Source organism: Triplophysa dalaica, chromosome 23 (genome assembly GCF_015846415.1).
Source record: "Triplophysa dalaica isolate WHDGS20190420 chromosome 23, ASM1584641v1, whole genome shotgun sequence".
Lineage (NCBI taxonomy): Eukaryota > Metazoa > Chordata > Actinopteri > Cypriniformes > Nemacheilidae > Triplophysa > Triplophysa dalaica.
The window spans coordinates 5984970-6001808 of NC_079564.1; the positions used below are offsets into that span (position 1 = coordinate 5984970).

The following is a 16839-nucleotide window of genomic DNA, read 5'->3' on the forward strand; positions in this document are numbered from 1 at the left end:
TGATGGGGGGAGTGTATCAAGCACAGACATGCTACGTCAAGTTGACCATGTTAATCATGAGAAGCCAGTTTAACATTGTTTAGAAGTCAGAATGCATGAAACAGAGTTAAATCACCCCTTTAAAATGATTAAAGTGTTATTTGACACGTGAAATTAACCCAATCGTTACTTCGTCAAAGGCTTCCGTAAATAAAGAAGGTTTAGGTTCTACTAAATTGTACACATGTATGTATCTACAGTTGCAGCGTCTGCATGTAATGTAACGAATAAACTCTAATTTACGTAAAGCTCTTATAACAGCCTCACGTAAATTTAATGTACCTGTCGTATTTCACAAACAGGTCCTTTACATTTACATTTAGGCATTTGGCAGACGCTTTATCCAAAGCGACATACATTGCTTTTATCCTATACATTTTACATAGGTATTTGCAATCCCATGGGATCGAACCCACAACCTGTGATGCTCTTACCACTGAGCTAGAGAAAAGCTAGACCATGTCTAGACCTTTAGACCATGTCTAAAGCAATTTAACCTTGATAGAGAGCCTCACATGGGAGTCCTTTTCTGTAACCATAGTGCTCAAAAACTCTGTATACCTTGAAATAAATTTCGTACTAATGGAACAAAGATAGTTGTGCGTGGATGACGAGAAAGACATCCTTGAGCGCGCAGTCAATACAATACCCCGCAACTCGTGTGGATACGCACCGCTCTTCTCACGCTCTGCTTTACTGGGGACTGTGACTCGCTCATTGGTCGCTCAACTGTCAGGAGCTCCAGCAGATGAAGCACTTTATCCAGAGGAGCTCAAACACACGGGTCTTATGATGTACCCTCATCTAAATTACTTTGTTGTCATTGTCTGCCGACACATCATCCGGTTAACAGTTAATAACGTTTGAGTTTACTTTGAAGAACGCGGCGCGAGAAACTTTTTCATTATATACGAATACAGTTGCTGAAGGAAAAAGCAACGACTTGCGATGGATACCTTGAAATACAGTTTATTTGTTTTGACGCTGAGCTTCAGTTTGTCTGCGGTAAGTATAGTTTTTTGGCATTGTGGTGTGACAGTATTTAATGTCAGTTTGTAAGAGGTTGCGCGCTGTTAGCCATTTGAGATAAGTTTCATTTATTTCAAATCGTTTTGCTGTGAATTACATGCAGTTTTTAGAGGAGAATCGCATATTTAGTGCAAACCATACATTTCCCCAGAAACCTGAAGTGGCAGTGCAGAAGTTGGTCGGAATACTGACTCAACAGTGCGCAAGAGCGCGCGCGCGTCATTCCTCGGAATAAAATAACCATTGTTGTATTAAAGACATAGTGAAGTAACCGAGTTTTTGTATTGCCATAGTTCTGCTACAAATACCATTGGAAAAATAATTTGTAGTGAGACTTAATCAGCCTACTTTGTTTAAGGTAACAGTATTACAAATTAAACCAAATTTTTACCAAATTAAACCAAAATAAAACATTTTCGTTCTTTTTAAAGGCATTATAACTTGATTTTATTCTTTAACTCCTCTGCAATGTCTGCAATTTTTCCATTAAAGTAAATGTTGAGAAATACTTGATAAACTTAAAGAAGGGGTCAGTGCACCTACCCAGTAAAGACTTAATCTTTCAACTAGAATGATGCGCTACAGTGTGTGATGTATGTTTGAAAAAGGTGGTGATTTTATCAGATCCATTCATTCACAGTGCAAATTATATCACGAATGTTCACAGAAGCCTCTTAGGTGCACTATCTGCACACTTCACCCTGATTCGGCTGCCACTCTCCCCATCACTAGCTGTCACAAGCTGAATGAAAAGGCATTTTATTCCTGAATCTGGAATTAAATGTACCAAATATTAGCTAAAAGCATATTTTGTGAGACCTCCTCACTGCTATTTAGGGGAGCTTGTGCTGATTCGAACGTTAAAAAGGCTGTAAGCATGTTTTGAAATGGAGCAGGGCAGCACACTTAATGGAGAGCAGCAGGTTGCAGTGCTGTAGATGTATTCGAGTGTGAAGTGTTTTGTCCCTAATGTATTTGTCTCAGTTGAGTCACATTGTCAGCATGTTATTGATCTATCTATGTGATATATGAAGGCTGTGCATTTGTCTGGTCGGGGTTATTTTTCTTTCTGGTGTTGCATTGAGCTTCGTGTCTGGCTTTTTATGTCTCTGGTGTATTGTTTGCATCACCAGAGGTTTCAGTGTTTAGCAACTGTTTCTCACAAGACATCTTTGACATTTAGAATGAAATGTGGTGATATTTGTATGTATTTCTTGTATATTGCTGGTTGCCATACATACTTCTTTCCTAATTTACTGTATTCTAAGGTCACCAGTCTTCTGATGCGAGCTTCAAATGATCAACTGCAAACTTATTAATTCTAAAGGTTTACCAAACTTAACTCAGCTGCTTTAGTGTAACAAGCTATTAATCCAATAAAATACCAATATAGGTAGGTGTAAATAATGTTGAGTTTAATGGGATGCAAAGCACACACTGACCATTGTTTTTTTTGCAACATGAAATCAGAATTAACAGTTAGATTTTTATGTCTCCTAAAATTGATCTGCCTTTTAGAAAGCTAGGTTTTGCAGCAGTAGTTCCATGTTAAGCCATTAGGGGGCAGAGCAGAAATTCTCAAAGCAGAAAGCGATTTGAGCATACAGAATACAGCCTGCTCTTGGTGACTTCAGGGTTGCCAAGTCTGTGGATTTGGGCTTTAAACTGTTGCAGTGGATTTTTTTAAGCTAGTTAAAGTGGAAAGATATTGTTAATCACTGATCTATTTTAAGGTGAGATTAATTTACAAAGACACATGTTTATGTTTACTGTCTATGTTCACTATTGCAGCAATCTTCAAGAAGAAATGACCTGAAATACATCGTATGTGTAAAATATATAGTTTGGGTATTGGAGTGAGTTTTGATATTGTGGGTCCATTGCGCTATTTTTGGGCTATTTTTGATTATCTGGCATCCCCCCGGACTTTTCTTGATATCACTCTGCTGATATTATATGATTATTGGCTCATATTCAAATTTCTACATTTATCAAATAATTAGGTCCCGCTTAAAACTAATAAAAAAAACGTATAATCATAGTAAAGAATTTATAATAATAATTAATTATAGGACGGTATTGTCATGTAATTATAGGACACTTTTTGGTCAATTTAATTTCACAAATGGCCTGTTATTAGAATTCCTCCCTCTTTACATAAGATAACGCCTATATATATATATAGATAAAGTACATTGTGCACCAGATGATCAGTTCTTACATTGCATTTATTGTACTGTTGGGCTTTAAGAAAGAAATGAAGCGGTACAGCTGGAGAGATATCCATCACAATAATGAGCTTTTATTAGGGATGCATGATAAATTATCGGCCGAAACCGATATGGCCGATAATTTAATGTGCATTCCTATTAAAATGGTCATTTTTAATGTTATCAGTATCATCCGATAATACAATTTAGGCTGGTATATTATAGTTGATAAATTATGAATAATTTCCTCTGGTAGAAGCACTTCAGCTGCACGCTGCTCACAGTTAAAATCCAGTACAGTACTGTCTTTCTGTTGTGATCATTCACTTACAGTTAGGTTTACAAACCAAATGTGGGACAGGTACTCCGTTTGTGTTGGACAATGTGGGACACCACTGAAAGAGTGAAACTGGGATATAATAACGGAATGTGATAAGGAGAGCGAGACGAGGGCCGTGAGGGACCGGTACAATGCGCAGCTGACGCTCGCTCATTATCACTCGTGTCACCGGCCTGGCGCCGTTCCCTCGCGGCCCTGGTCCCGCTCTCCTTGTCACACGGATGATACACTTTTAAAAAAAAATCTACATTTTAGCTCGTAAAATTATTTAGTTATTTAGTCCATTCCAACTACAACATAATTAAGGCATAGATAAAATGTTATATAAAAAACAAAACATTTTAATGGCGATTTCAATATAAGGTGTACTGTCTCTCAAAATTTTGAGCACAGACACAGTCATTATGTTGTTCAGATGTTGTTAAGATGTTCTCAAAAGAGAAAACTAAAAGAATAAAAAACAAACAAATAATGAAAAATAGTTTCTCTTTTAAAATGTATTATTGTTAAATAATGAATTTCATTTTTTTGCAAATAATGTTTATTTTAATACACTAACCACGACCTATAGGCTTAACACTGTTTCAAAGCCACACAGTGTAAATTGTTTTAGTGAATTTTAATTCGGCAAGTTGACATGGGAGGATCGCCACCCGATCTACAGACAGACGTCGCAGCCTTTTGATGACCGAAATCACTGCCGTCTTCTCATACTGTACATTGGATAAAAGTCACGCTTAAAAACAAAGTATTGGTTTGTAGGAGCTCCTTGGATACTGGTGGGCATCGGACTGCTTAAAAAAAGAATCCTTTACCACTGTAAAGAAGGCTTAGTACATGATTTTCAGGGAAAAAAGAGAACTAATGCTTACCTTGTTTTCTGCAGTCAATGTTTTAAAATAATACAAATTGCCATTGACAATGATACAAATTGTATCATTTTCAATCTCAGAAAATGATACAATATAATATTATTTATAATATAACATTGATATTAAGATACTGTATATCGGCCGATATATTGGTTATCAGCTTCCAATTTTAAATATTATTATATATTGTTCGAAATGTATATATCGGCGCATCCCTAGCTTTTATAGCTGCACAAAACGTCTTGTTTGGGAACAATGTTTTTGTGGCTTCCACTCGCTGCTGAAAGAAAAGAAACTTGATTATCTTAGGCTTTGTTAGGCTGTTTTTGATTCCATTGGAGTCATTCCTTGCTTAAAATGTGGGTCGCTGTTTGTACGTGAATTTACTGTAATTTCGTCGCAACTTTGACAGTTGGACATATATGCTACGTTGACAGACTTTGCATGGATAAAGTTTTGCCGATAGATTAGGAGTTACTCACTTTCTGAGGAGCTGTTAATATAAAGAAGCTTTAGATTTTCTCCAGTTCAGAGTCTGACGCATCACGTTCCCCTGCCAATAACACTCCCACCTGACTCCGAAAGCTCTTTGTCTGTACAGATATAGTACTATCATGCTTCACTTTTAGCTTTGGCAAGTCTTTGGCTTTGAGATGTTGGCTGTTGCCAGACAGGAAAATCCGTCGATCCAACAATCTATCCAGCTGTCTCCTCTCCTTGCATGTGCCTTTGGTCTGTCTGGTCTTGGCTTCATTGTTGACATATTTTTGCTGGCTCTAAAGGCTGTGTTAGTGTGAAGTCATTTAAACAGTTGCACGGTGCTTTCCCAAACATCTGTATCATGCTTCTGTTGTACAGGAGAGTATATGTTAACAAAGCCTGATATGTTGTTATTATCCAGTGGTTGAGGGTCCTCAACGCAATGGAGTGACAGAAATATCCCTAAAATCTTCCCGTATCTAAATTCTTGGTGTGACACAAAGCAGATGCGCATGCAGGAAGTTTAGGCTTGTCTCTGGGGTGGTCATGTTTGACTGCTTTACATTCTGCGGAAAGAGTAACAGCAGTAGTGCACAGTGCAACAGATGCGTTTCCTGTTGCTCACCTTTTATACAAAACCTTCCTACTCGTCTCCTATTCATGAACATTTTCTGTCTGTCTTCGGATTCGGAGATGTATTTGAGCTTTGATTGTGATTGTGCAACTGTGACCAATTATGAGAAGGACTCAAGCTGTCAGTGTTCCATCCACTCTGTTGCAGTAGTTTTTTATTGTACACTTCCAGTGTTATTAGAGTTATAGTGTTGGCTTTCTCGCATGATGGATTTATCAGGATTATTCCAGTGTAGATGAAACATCCAGAGAAACAGTGTTTTCCAGTTGTCAGATGTTGCTTTAGATGTTATCTTTAGTGCACATACCAGGACCCTAGTCACTGGTGACAGTATAAATCTAAAAAAATCAACCCTAAAAAACGGATTCACAGATCACTACTGTCTTTCTGAAACCTCGTATCTCCATATTTTGTCATTTTATTTTTTGCCATAAATCTGTAATATTTTTCTTCCTCTATGTTTGCCACTGGATTTTGATGACAGTATTGTAGCATTCAAAAAGTACAGTGTTTTTTTTATTTCCTGGAAAACAGCAAATTTGGACGGACAGCAACAATATTAACCACTCATCTCCACTGATAAATTTATTGTATCTCGAAGTGAAAATGCTTTTTTAATTATTTATAACAACTTTTCATTACAATTGTTTTCAGCATAAGGGAAAAGGTAACTTGTAAAATCTTCGAACAAGTGCAGGTGTTTTTTGCATTTTTAATTTTGCTATAAAATGTTCTAGTTTGGGCAAGAAAGTTTCTAACCTTGTGGATCAAAGTTAATGAATGAATACTTTCGGAGTCCTAAGTTATTTTTCTTTTGAAAAGACATTCTCTTTCTGCTTGTTTTCTAGTAGGTTGGATATATTACATCACAGGCTTCATTTACACTGTTTTTAAGAAATCTTTTTAATTACTTAATTACAACGATCCGGGAAATAGGAAAGTCCTTTGTTTATGTGTTTAATAGCAATAGGAAGAACAGCAAGCATGAAATTGTCATGATGCTGCCTAATCATATCATGTAATTTCTTTGTCTTGTGGCAAGATCATGGTAGAGCCTCATGTTTTGTGTAGAGAGAGACATGGCATTGTATGTTTTGACATGTCTCTCTCTGTCTCTCTCTCTCTCTCTCTATCTCTCTCTCTTTCTCTCTCTCTCTCTCTCTCTCTCTCTCTCTCTCTCTCTCTCTCTCTCTCTCTCTCTCTCTCTCTCTCTCTCTCTCTCTCTCTCTCTCTCTCTCTCTCTCTCTCTCTCTCTCTCTCTCTCTCTCTCTCTCTCTCTCTCTCTCTCTCTCTCTCTCTCTCTCTCTCTCTCTCTCTCTCTCTCTTGTCTTCTTTGTCCCTGCCCCTTCGTTTCCTCATGATTGATTGGTAATTATTTCATGCGCAACACCTGTTCCCCTCTTGATTTGATTCCTTCTTTAATGCCCCTGTTTTTTTTTTGCTTGTGCTGGTTCATTGTTGTTTTATATGGTGAGTTCCTGTGCCTACTTTAGTCTAGTCTAGTCTAGTCTAGTCTAGTCTAGTCCAGTCCAGTCCAGTCCAGTCCAGTCCAGTCCAGTCCAGTCCAGTCCAGTCCAGTCTAGTCTAGTCTAGTCATTTGTAGTTCAAATGTTAACTTTAGTCTTGTTTTAGTATAGTTAGTCTTAGTCCAGTCTTGTCTTAGCCCGCTGTCTGCGCCCGTGTACAATAAAATATAACCTTTATATCTTATATATGGACTGAGTAAGGGAATGTAAATGATTGAAATCAAACTTCGAGGCTTATAATTTCACAATTAGATAATTAGATATCAACCTTGTTTTCACAGACAGAGTAACATTATCGACCACATGAAGCCTAGTTTGGTTACCTGTCAAAAATGTTTACAGTACACAAAGTATGCAGAATTTGTTACAGTTATCTCAAAACAGTTTAAGAACCGTACTTTTACTCTTATAGAGTGATACGGAGATGTTTCCTTTCGATTTACTTCTTTCTAACATAGATCTTAAACATTAATTTTATGACTAGAAGACCCTCTAATGCACTTCATAAAAGTATGGAGATGCTTTTTTTCTGTTATCTTACTTTTGGTCGATGGCAGTGAACCAAAAGTAACTGTCCTGATGTTGCCTAATTTTTTCCTTCGCAGTTTCTTTACATCTGCAGTTATAATAAAAAAAGACATAGTTCACATGGGTGTGCATTACAGCTGCCAAAACACTGTTAAGTATTCCCAAATAGTCATGATATTAAAATAATGCAGCATACCGGAATTTTATGTTGTAAGGAAAGTAATAAACAGAATTGTCTGTGGATGCATAAAGCAGGAGTTTATAAATACTACAGAGCACCCACGTGGACGGCTTATGTCCTGAGCTTAATCTTACAAAATGTAAAACGTCAGCGATTGTTTCAAAGTACATACTTTAACACATAAAACCATAACTCTTTCAAGACACCCGGAGACGCATGTATGCAATATTTGGATGGCAGAATGCTCTATAAGATGTTTTCACACCGACACAGTGTTTATATATTTTAAATCAACATATGGCTTAATTATTGTCTTTGCGTTCAGTGTCTGTGAACATTTAAAATATTATTCACCAATAAGATATAAAAGAAAGAAGCTTTCTCCTCAACCCCCCATCACACTGCTCCAGACACTTTAAGGGAACATCTGCTGGCCAGCTTGCCATTTGTTACGTCTTCACGACAAATCTCCAGCCACTCTCTGCACTTACTCTGGTTTGAGCAGAGCAGTGGTGTTATTTGGCTCGGAAATGAATGTAGCAGGTTCGTCCCAGAGGTCAGCAGATGTTCTTATAACCAGCAGAGCCACAGGACTTCATTATTCAGCGTAACTGTGTGTGGATCGGCCCTTTGTGTTGTTTATCTGCCTTAGTTGCAGATCTGGGTCAAAGCGTCCACAAACCTGCTTTCCTGTTATTTTGAAACGGCTCTTTTCTTAAGCTTTTTTTCATTAGTACATTAAACAAACTATCTGGCTTTGCCATCAAATGCTTTGAATAAAAGAAAGGCTTTGAATAATAAAATGTTGGAGTCCTATAAAGAGGGTCGGCTAAAATAAGCACTACTGAAACTTTTAAGGGTTGCATGTAATGCATACGTGGAGGTTAAGCAGCAAACCAGTTTTTTAAAGGTCATAGGTCAAGCCTTTAAGAAACAGCCTTCAGACTAACATAACAATAGAATCTTCAAGATTGCGGTGCCATTTTTCTGGTGAGCTTTTCATTTGGCCTGTAAATGTGATGCTTTGTGGTTACGGGGTCCGGCTTTGAGTCACCGTGTGGATGATGCCCCCCGCCCTTCTCTTCTCCTTTCTATCAAATGTCACTAAAAAGCAAGTCTGACATTAAAAGTATAGATTGATGCCAATCATAAAAAACTCCTTTAAGGTTCTTTAAAAGAATGTACTCTTTTATCGAGGCTTAACGAGAAATGTGGACTGCAGACAAGTCTTTACAGACTCTTCAGTGACTCACGTTTGTTTCAGATTTTAAAGGGCTGTCTGCCCTTTAAGAAAATGGCTTAAAGCAGCTGAAGTCAGCTTTATTGTATTTTAACGTGGGCTGGTTTTAGAGAGGTTACAGGAAGACCAGCTGGATGGTCTAACTGAAAAGCTTGACCGGGCTGGAAGACCACCTCAAACCAGCAAAGCCCAGCAGACCTACACTTAGCCAATTAACCCAGAAGGTTGAATTGCAACCCTGCTGAAAATCTGTTTCAAGCTTTGTATGTGTGTTTTGGTTCTAGCTGGTCCAAACAGGTCTGAGCTAATCAACAAGCTATAAAGGTCTTAAAAACAACTTACTTTAAGTTGGTATCCTCAGCTGAAATAGTTTTTTTTCCTTGTCCAAGATGGTCTACCAACTTGGACCGGCTAATGACCACATAACATCATATACCAGGTGTCAAAACACATTTACCAGTTTAAGATTTTCCAACAGGGAATCCACTTACATCTGAACTCTTGCAAATAATTTGAGCATTACCACAGACATGTGAAGTCGAGTGTGTCTGCTTTATCAGGAATGCATCAGCGATCACCCCAATGTTTGACGTCTCGCTTCACTGGGTGGCTTTCACACGCAATGAACCCTACATCTGATGATAACCCACAAGGCAGAAAAGCGGTTGCGTAATGAGGAATGCTCCTCATTATCTGATGGAGAGAATCTGGCAGATTTAGTACAATGCAACGTAATTGCAAGTTAGGCAAAATAGTGTAAACTACCTCTAAACGGCTTCTTTGTTCTCTCATAAACTAATCTTATATAAACTCACATTTTATTATTTTATTCCAGGAAAGAGTCATATAATCAAATGCTCATGCTGCCGGCGCTTACTGGCAGAAAGGATAAAAACATCTTTATACTTCAGGGTCAGACTTCAGAGACAATGATTAACCTAAGAAACTCCATTTGCAGTGTTGTTTAGTTACGCCTAACCTTTTTGCATATGTGTACTGTTGGCACCCACTCCTACTTTTACAATGACTTGGGAGCTAGACAAGGTCAGATGATGCAATAAAGAGGATGATGGTATCTTTTGCTGGTGGGGATTAAAGGTGCACGCATGGCTAGTGATGGCACTGGAGCAGTTCTTACTGAGCTGACCCTATTATCCATGCACCAGAGTACCGCTGAGCGACAGCTGAAACTGAGTAAAAATAGCCTTGTATTATCAGCTTTGGATCGACTGCTCTTCTCTTCTCTTCGCTTTCTTTTGTAAACATTAATAAAGATCAGCTCAGACTCATGTCACAGAGTAGGTAAATCATATTATAAGATTTGGATGTTTTGATAATGCAGTTTACTTTTGGTGTCTTTTGTCATTGTTATATAGTCTGTTGAAAACAGCTAGTTGTTGAAAATTCTATAAGATCAAAGACATTTTGCTTTTTTGCTCAAACAATGGCAGACGTGGGTGGGTGTTTCTGTTTCAGTGGAAGTGGAAGTGTTTGGGAAACCTGTTAGAAAACAACCATTATATTTATTTTATATGTGATTGTGTTTTCTTATTTTCATTGTATTTTATTTTATATTTCAATTATATTATATTTTCTTTCATATTTTTAATTTCTTTTATTATTTTATTATTCAATTTTAATTCGATTTTTTTATCATATTTAATTTTAAATTTAATTTTAGTTTATAATTGTATTTTTTATTTTATATTTATATTATACTTTCTTTTATAAGTTGTTTTATAATTGATTTTATTTTATTTTATAACAGCTTTGTTCCACTCACTGCTTATTCTTTCTTTCTGTAACTTTTTACATTCTGCTAACTTTTCTACTGAACTCTAGTCTCTTTAATTCTCATTTAAATGCACAGGCACACCTGTACACACCCACATCTCTCTCTCTCTCTCTCTCTCTCTCTCTCTCTATCTTTCTCAATCTCTCTCTTTCTCACACGCACACATTTTCAGGCACTACATGCACCACAACAACAACATGCTCAGATACAAACTCAAAGATCCCCACACTCATCATAATCATTAGCACTAGAGGGATTCATCTCGCCCTGTTCATTACCCCTTATCCTCAACACCATGTCTTCACTGACCTTCTCAAGCTGTTCGTTGGACTTTCACGTTCTTATTGACCCGCAGGCTGCCTGCCACTGACTGTCAGCATGAATTTGTCATCAGCAGTGGACATCAGTGAGCAATCCGGTGATTACTCACTGGGCCCACGCTCCTTCTCCCGCTTGCAGACAGATATAATCTCCATGCCGATGCCGGGCGCTTTTGTCTTCAAGCTTACAGCCAGGCACTGCTTTGTTGGTTCATCGATGAGAATCTAATGCAGCAAAATGTAATTTTTGAGGTTTTTGAAGCAGTGCATGATCCAATTCTTTGTAGACCTATGTTGTAAATATATACCAAAGCAAGGCTTAGGTTCTGTATATAAATATGCATATGAAATGAAAGCCCACAAAGATGAAAGCTTACACCTTTAAGTAATAAAATATCTCTGTGAATCACCGAGACGAAGGAGATTGAAGCTTTGAAGGTGCTACTGAGTTTTTTTCTCTCTTTCACAGGTTGGTGCTTTTCAGATGTGTGACGTGGTAAATGAGATTGGGCTGGCGAGGGAGAGATGTGAGAATCAAACCGCAGGAAACGTCACATCAGGTGATTTTCACAGAATAACTTTGCTCTGTGCTATTTTCACAGTCAACAAACAATTTCGCATTGATGGGGAACGGCACACATAGGTGCAAATCACAAAGGTATTATTTTGGATGCGGCAACAAGCCCAAAAAACAAAACCCATACTGGTGACTTTATTTACCTGCAGTGGGGTCTAAAAGACTTTTGAGGTCGGAAATTATAAATAAAAAAAGTATGTTTTTTTTATTAAACAAATGTTTATGTTTAATTTTTCAATTAACACTTAGCTATTTTTAAGATGTTAAATTCAAATGCATGCTAATCTGATTTTATATTGAAGCACACAAGATTCTTATTAAAACTTTACTAAAGGGCCCAAAACCCAGTGTATTAATATTACAAATTAATTATTTTGGTTGTGACCTGATATTATAATATAGCAGCAACTAGGAAAAAAGGTATTAATGTAGAGGTACAATTCCATAAAGTCCATTAGAGTCGTCCATTTTTGGCGTCCTATATGGGATATCTGAGTTTGATTCTGTCATTTAGCCATTTCATTTTCTCTCTCCCTCTCGATTTCCGGTCCCCGTCCAGTAAACGTGCAAAAAAAATCATTCACAAAGAGTCTGATTCCTGTTGAATATCATTGTCTTCATCAGTGAGAATGCATTGTTCACATTTTGATGAGTCCTCGAGGGTTCTGTCTAAATACAGAAATTCATCAGCCAGGCGGATTATTTTGGCTTTTTAGCAGAGGTCCTAAGGACCACCACACAGTAGATATCAATGATCATCCCGAGGCTCCTTTGAGGTATGAAGTAGGTTATCCTCGACTGACTCATTTCTCAGGCTGACAAGGTGAATTGACATTCAGGCCTGAAAGACAATTTTTTGAAGTGGATGGCAGCTGCAAAAGTCAGACCCCCTTCATAAACGATGGAAAGCGGATACTATGCCCACAAAAGTTTCAACTATTTGAAGTGAAAGCCCCCCATAGTTTCCATTGCATATTGTTGTAAGCCTTGAGTTATTAAACTTAATTCTTACTGGCATACAGCAGTGAAAACATAATTTGATATATGAGTCAACCAAAAGTTGTGTTAGAAAGTTATTCTTATGTACCTAGAAATCAAAAGGAATCAAACCCTTGACCTTGGTTACTAGTCTTGCCATAGCAGTGCAATGCTTTGCAAGATGAGCTACAGAGGAAAGTATGAAGTTAAACAAGTTTTCTTCAGTTTTCTTCAGATCCCAGGATTATTAACCAATTGACAGAGGTGATATTTAAGATGTGGATGAGCAGCTCTGAAGCTAATGAAACTGAACGGAATTCTCAGATAATCTATGTAAATCCTTAAATATATATACACTATCGTCGACTGAGACTTTTATTGGTTATTGTGGTGCAATAGACTGTAATGGCATGGGCAGTCATCTTGTAATAACAATGCTCTACGTAATGTACCATAAATAACAGCTTTGGATGTTTTAAAGGCTGTTTCCAGATTATATATTTTAAATTATTATAAAAAATCGCTATCCAGCGCCCTCAGTGATCTTCTCCCAACATCAGATCTGAACGTCTGTGAGAAGTTGTGGAACATACCAAATTTCAGTTTCTCTATCTCTAAAAGAAATTACGATTTTTGTTGTAGTGCTGTCACATTGATTAATTGAGATGAACCAATTCCAAAATAAATGTTTGTGTATATTTATTTGCACATATAAACTCACACACTTGCATGTATATGTAAAAAATATTTACATAAATATATATACATTTATATTTTAATAGTAAATAAACATGTATACAGTATACAATATATTACACATATTTACTAAATATATACATATACTGTATGTTTGTGTATTTAAATATGCATATAAATATACACGCCACACGCATTGACGCATATATTGTAAAAACACAAACATTTATTTTGGAATCGATTTGACTGCCAACTTTTGTTCTGGAACTTTAATATTAAAAGTAAAACTAAAGCTTTGATGTCTTTCTACTTAATGTTGTTATTTTTTTATATTTATTCTAAATTAACCCAATCTCAGTCTCGGATTCAACCGAGCCCTCCTTAGTTCCCAGGTCTGTGTTTATCCACTTTATGATTTTAGTAGATGGACTAGCACATTTATCAGATTTCAATTTAACTGCAGTCCTGAGATGACTGAATTTATGTGTTTAAATTGTGGGTCCTCTCCTGCCCACACATTCATATACCAACAGCAACACTGTCTGAGGTAGGTTTTTAAAAAGGGCCACTTGCCTCTGGATCATTCTGCTGTAGCTTGGGGAGTACAAATAAGATGAACTAGCTGTCAGTTCTCCACATTGACAGTCAAGAGCCGACTCGCCTCGACTCATGAATCAGAGTGATGCATTCTGGGGGCACGAGTTGGATTGTAAATATTCAAAGTGTTATGGGGAAGCAATAAACAGTTAACGCATCTCGGTTTATTCTGTTCACAAATGTATACAGCACTGTGGAAAGTCTGAGTTTTAGAGCCCTAGTTAATAGAGGCAAGGAGGACTCCCAAAGGAGAAATTTAATAACTAGACACGATAACTACACACAGGGCTTTAATAAAACCAATAGGGGTGCAATAGAATTTCTGTCCTGGAAATTTGCATATAGTTAGATATAATGCAAATATGCATATATATCCGGTCTATTCACAATAAAGCACATGTTTGACCCTTTTCAATAATATGCTTAAATTACTGTACAGTAGCTGCAGTTCAAGTGTGATTTGTGTTTAATGATATCTTTCACTCTCAGATTATGTAAGGCACTACTATATCATTTTATATATTATAGCTACTTCAAAATCCATTTTTAAATTTGATTTTATTACGAGCTTACACGTTTATAAAAAGCAATATCCTGAAGCTGCTCCATATTGTGAATATTCTCAATATACTTGAGCCCAGTTTCTTGTATCTTATTTGGTTTGACGTCTACAAATATTTATCTTTAATAACTTTAATCTCTATTTATTGTGCAACAAAATTACTACACCGGGGGGGGGGTCATTGCAATGAGAATGAATGGAGAGGCTCAGAGATGGCGATGATTTTTTTTAAACACACCCGGAAGTAAGTGCCGAGCTGTTTCCCTTGACTGAAAGCCATGCTTTTTTCCCGTAGACTTTTGAAAGATCGCAAAAAATAAGCTCTGTGATTGACAAAGGTCTATGATGTTTACACTTTCTTCTATAAAGATAACAAATGAACACAACATTTGCTACTTTTGAAGCAAAAAAATACAATCAGCCGCAGAAGTAAAAAGCTAACACGATGCTATTGACAGACTACACTCTTTATCAACGTCACTTCCACCAAGCCTCCGACAACTCTTTCAATTTTTAATAAAAATGTGTCCCCTGGTTTTAAAGAAGTAATTACTTTGTGAATGAATTTAAAGAGAATTATGCCCATGTTGCATTATTTGTGAGCTTTATATGCACGATGAAGTCTAACCTCGACGCCAAAGGAAAAGTAGTCGCTTTTAGCAACTTGTTAGCAACCGGCGTTTTTAAGACAGAATAAGGCTTTAAAAAATCACAAGCAGGTTATGATTGGTGTGTTTTATGTCATAGAATTAAACTTGAAAATATTTCCAAAAACCCATTAAAATAACCCATAGAATATGGAGGGATGGAACCTGAAGTCCTAAAATGCTAACTCGCTTCCGGGTTTTGCATACAAAAATACATCATCTCTGCAGCTCACTATAGTGGTTGTAAATAAATGCAGTGAAAGAGATATCATTTTTATTACAAAAAATGATTGGTGCATTTTTTTAAACCATTTACATTTTTTTCTCTGTATGCTTCTTTTTAACATTGATGGAAAAATGTTGAGATTTTAGTTGCATCTAGCGGTGAGGTTGCCCTCCCCCCTTCCTTTCGAAACACTACGGTGGCTCTCACAATTCAAAGATGCCGAAGGAGATAACGTATTTTTTTTTACAAAAAGTTTGTTAGTTTCGGGCTACTGTAGAAACAACATGATGAATTCCATGTAAGGGGACCCGCAATGTATGTAGATAGAAATAGCTCATTCTAAGGTAATAAAAACATAACGTTTCATTATGTAAGGTCTTTATACACCTCTGAAGACATAGTTATATATATTATATTGCATATCTGGCAATAGATCCTCTTAAATATTACACACTGGACCTCTAAAATGAAAGTTATGTTGCATTGAGTTACAGTCTCTTTAAGTATTTGTTCTCCTTTGCTTCACAGGGTGCAAAGGAATGTGGAATAATATTGCTTGTTGGCCATCAGCCAGAGTTGGAGAACATGTGGTGATCCCGTGTCCAAATTACTTCAGACACTTCTCAGATCACCATGAAGGTAAGCTGATATCATCATCTAAAACCTCTGAGCTCCAAGAAGGACATTTAGCAACTTCTCTGTAACTGTGTGGTCACACTAGCTTTTCAAATCTAAATTTGCCATCTAAATTTTATCACAACGTCGCAAAGCAGATTTAAGATTTGTGTTGTTTGTATGAGGCCGTGAGGTCAGTTAGATCCCTGATACACTGTTTATATCCAATTTCTTTTTGCCACACAAAGTCGCAGGTCACAGTTTACCAAACTTGGTTCTTGCATTTGTTTAAATGCATTAGAATTGATGTAAAGCACAAAATTTTGTCTTTGTCATTTTGTATACGTCAATTTCAATAATGACCTGTGATTGATGTGCTTCTCCATCTCTGCATACCTGAAGTTTAGGTTAATCTATTGATTAAGCAATTGAATGTTTACAATTGTTCAGTATCTAATCTGAAAATACTTAATAATCTTAATAAACTGCTCCGATCAAATAGCTATGGTCAGGGAAATCTCTAGCTATAGCTGAAAGGATTTCAAATGGTATTTATGCATTTGTATAAGAAATAGGATGACAATGTTGGAAAGACAATAATTTAGTAATTTCATACATCACTGGTCAAAGACAGCTAAAGTAAATTCATCGAGGATCTACTGGCAATAGAATCTGTATAGTATATAAATGTACAGTACTACTGGTGACTGAGGTTTACATTTTATATGCATATTGACTGCAGAACTG

General features: G+C 36.8%; 1 protein-coding gene across 1 annotated transcript in view; it reads left to right on the top strand.

Annotated features, from left to right (window-relative positions):
- Positions 1-748: 748 nt before the first annotated feature.
- Positions 749-16839, top strand: part of vipr1b (vasoactive intestinal peptide receptor 1b) — a 40845-nt gene continuing 24754 nt past the window's right edge. Inside the window, exons 1-3 of the mRNA XM_056738241.1 lie at positions 749-1044; positions 11664-11754; positions 16006-16116. Coding sequence (XP_056594219.1) covers positions 988-1044; positions 11664-11754; positions 16006-16116 — 259 coding nt within the window. The 5' untranslated portion in view covers positions 749-987. The remainder of the gene's footprint in view (positions 1045-11663; positions 11755-16005; positions 16117-16839) is intronic.